Source organism: Aplysia californica, unplaced genomic scaffold, assembly GCF_000002075.1.
Source record: "Aplysia californica isolate F4 #8 unplaced genomic scaffold, AplCal3.0 scaffold00457, whole genome shotgun sequence".
Taxonomy (NCBI): domain Eukaryota; kingdom Metazoa; phylum Mollusca; class Gastropoda; order Aplysiida; family Aplysiidae; genus Aplysia; species Aplysia californica.
Window position 1 is genome coordinate 304,289 of NW_004797727.1, and position 2,912 is coordinate 307,200.

The window sequence follows — 2,912 nt, forward strand, 5'->3', positions numbered from 1 at the left end:
GGGGAGGGCCTTGCCGTAGTTAAGTCACTTTTTTAAACGAAAACGCTTTGTGTATCTGTTTTAGTTTTAGTACGGTTTTTACGGCGCTCGCAACTGCAAAAGGTCCTCAACGACACAAAGTCTGCTTTGACTATCAAGGCACCCCGGAAATAGAGGGTCACAGGAGAGTGGCAAACATACCAAAGAAGTAGAGGAAAAATGACGATAGTAAGGATTAGGAAAGAAAAAGCAGCAGTTCCCCCTATGTTGTTCCGGCACAGTATGAGCATGACATTGATAAATCAGCCCATTCACAATTCTGTTGTGCATACGTACATGTTAATATCCCCCCCCCCCCTTTGGGAATGGCCCTAAAGACACTTTAGTCAGTAGCACTGCCCTGGGGGGTTGAGGGGGGCATGTGTGTGTCTGCCAAAAAACCCGCTTACATAAAGGAAAAACTGTTTGTATGTCTACCCCCAGATGCCAGAGTCCAATATTTCGTCAGTAAAGACAATAATGATACATTTTGTTTTACTAAGACTGATATCGGGGCTACAATTTGGGTATCACGATTAAACAAAGTTGTATAATTTCGAAATTGTGTTTCAAAACTGAATAAAAACCGGCTTTTCGGTGGAAACGCTTGAACCGGAAGTCAATGTTATATTACAAGCTTTATTTTAACATCATGGATATGTGGATTGGAATGAAATCAAAGCAAGAATCATAGGTCTGTTCTCCCGCCGTCCTCTTTCATAAAGGAAAAACTGTTTATATGTCTGCCTAAAAAGACACGTTTCCATAAAGGAAAAACTGTTTATATGTCTGCCTAAAAAGACACGTTTCCATAAAGGACAAACCGTCTATGTGTCCCCCCAGATGCCAGAGGCGCCTGTCTGTGCTGCTCCACACTCACGTGGTACTCATCCTCGTCTGCACGCTCGCCGCACTGGACGCTGTCTGCGTCATCGGTCAGCTCATCTGTGACATCCTCATCATGAGAGGTGAGTCATCATAGATCATTTCATTTTGTGGCATTCTCATCATGAGAGGTGAGTCATCATTTCATTTTGTGGCATTCTCATCATGAGAGGTAGGCAAATATCGTTGGTTTTATTTATATGTGTGATGTCAATTTATTGTGTCATTCTCCTAATGTTACATGTGTGTATGATTGGTCAAGTCATGTTTGCCATTTTTGTCTTGTTCTGTGTTGGTAAATTTCCATTTTGTTTCGTGTGGGTATGATTGGTCAATGCATTTGTGTCTCTTCAACCATGGGTGTAAAATCTGTACCACTCTGACCCTGTTCATCACAGTGAGCCTCTCTCACCCCGCGCCGAAGTAGAAATCCCCCAAAACAGCTCACCAACTACTTCTACACTGAGCTACAACCTCCACCACTGTCTAGTTGTACCCCATTTCTGGAAGGTTTGAATCCAAGTCCCACCTCCACGTACCTTGTGGACCTCTCTTCTTTCTGTTTCTTTGTAGATTCCATGTTACGTGTGTATAACCAGACCACTCATCTGTGTCCATCTTTTAGCGTTACGTGTGTATAACCAGACCACTCATCTGTGTCCATCTTTTAGCGTTACGTGTGTATAACCAGACCACTCATCTGTGTCCATCTTTTAGCGTTACGTGTGTGTGTGTGTGTTTGTTCAATTCGTCCGTGCCTTTCTAATTATGACTGCCATTTTGTAAACTTTATGTTCCTGATTCCATCACGCCGTCACACATGACTACCTCAAAATGACGAAGTTCTGCCCCACATTTTTCTCTGTTTTGAGTTACTAAGACAATGGGAGCAAAAGCCAAATGTTCTGCCAGCTCTATCAAAATCGCAACAAATATTCGGAGTAGTTATCAAGCTATTCAAAGAATTGTGTTAAAACGCTTGATATGGTGTGAAACTCAAACTTTTTAACTTCATATTTTTCAAAACTAGTTACTTAGCAGGTAGAGCTTTGTAATTTTAGGGTAGCGACATATATACAACAACAACAACAACAACAACAACAACAACAACAACAGCAACAGCAGCAGTAACAACAACAACAACAGCAGCAACAACGCGATCACGTATCATCCAGTACTGAACCAACCACTCCCCCAAATCCGCCCCCCCCCCGACTCCCCCAGAAAAACTGGACCACTTCGAGGTCATCGATGACCAGTTGACAGACATCCTCTTTGACCACATCCCTAAACTCAACCAGTCCCTGCACCCCAAGTGGAACCTGGACGCCATCTTGGATGTCCTAACAGGCAGGGATCACCATAGCAACGACGGGCCGGTACCCACGCCAGCGCCCCTGGCGTCCAATTTGTCCAGGTAATCCATAAAGTAATAATAATTACACTTTTATTTGTTCCAGTAGTCCAGCCTGCTCTAACGACCACCTGTATAAAACAATCACTAGCTCCAACTGTCATCCTGTTTAAGACAATCACTCGCTCCTACTGTCATCCTGTTTAAGACAATCACTTGCCCAAACTTCCATCTTTTATAAAACAACCACTTGCTCCTACTGTCATCCTTTATAAGACAACCCCTTTACTCAAACTGTCATCCTGTTTAAGACAATCACTCGCTCCTACTGTCATCCTTTATAAGACAATCACTTGCTCAAACTGTCATCTCCCATTTTCACTCTTTCATTCATACACAAACACATAGACACAAGTACACACACATACATAAACACACCCATAGACACAAATACACACATACATAAACACACACTCCCACAAACACACATAAACACACACACATATACATATACACTCCCACAAACACACACATACACACACATATACATATACACACTCAAATACACACACACACACACACACACACCCACACATACACACCCACACACCCACACTCACACACACCCACACACACACCCACCCACACACACACA

General features: G+C 42.9%; 1 protein-coding gene across 1 annotated transcript in view; it reads left to right on the top strand.

The window, feature by feature from the left end:
• The window catches only part of LOC101862058, a gene marked incomplete in the record, with an annotated part of 69,542 nt that overhangs the window by 41,027 nt on the left and 25,603 nt on the right, over nt 1–2,912 (top strand). Inside the window, 2 exon segments of the mRNA XM_013086351.1 lie at nt 862–986; nt 2,128–2,320. Coding sequence (XP_012941805.1) covers nt 862–986; nt 2,128–2,320 — 318 coding nt within the window.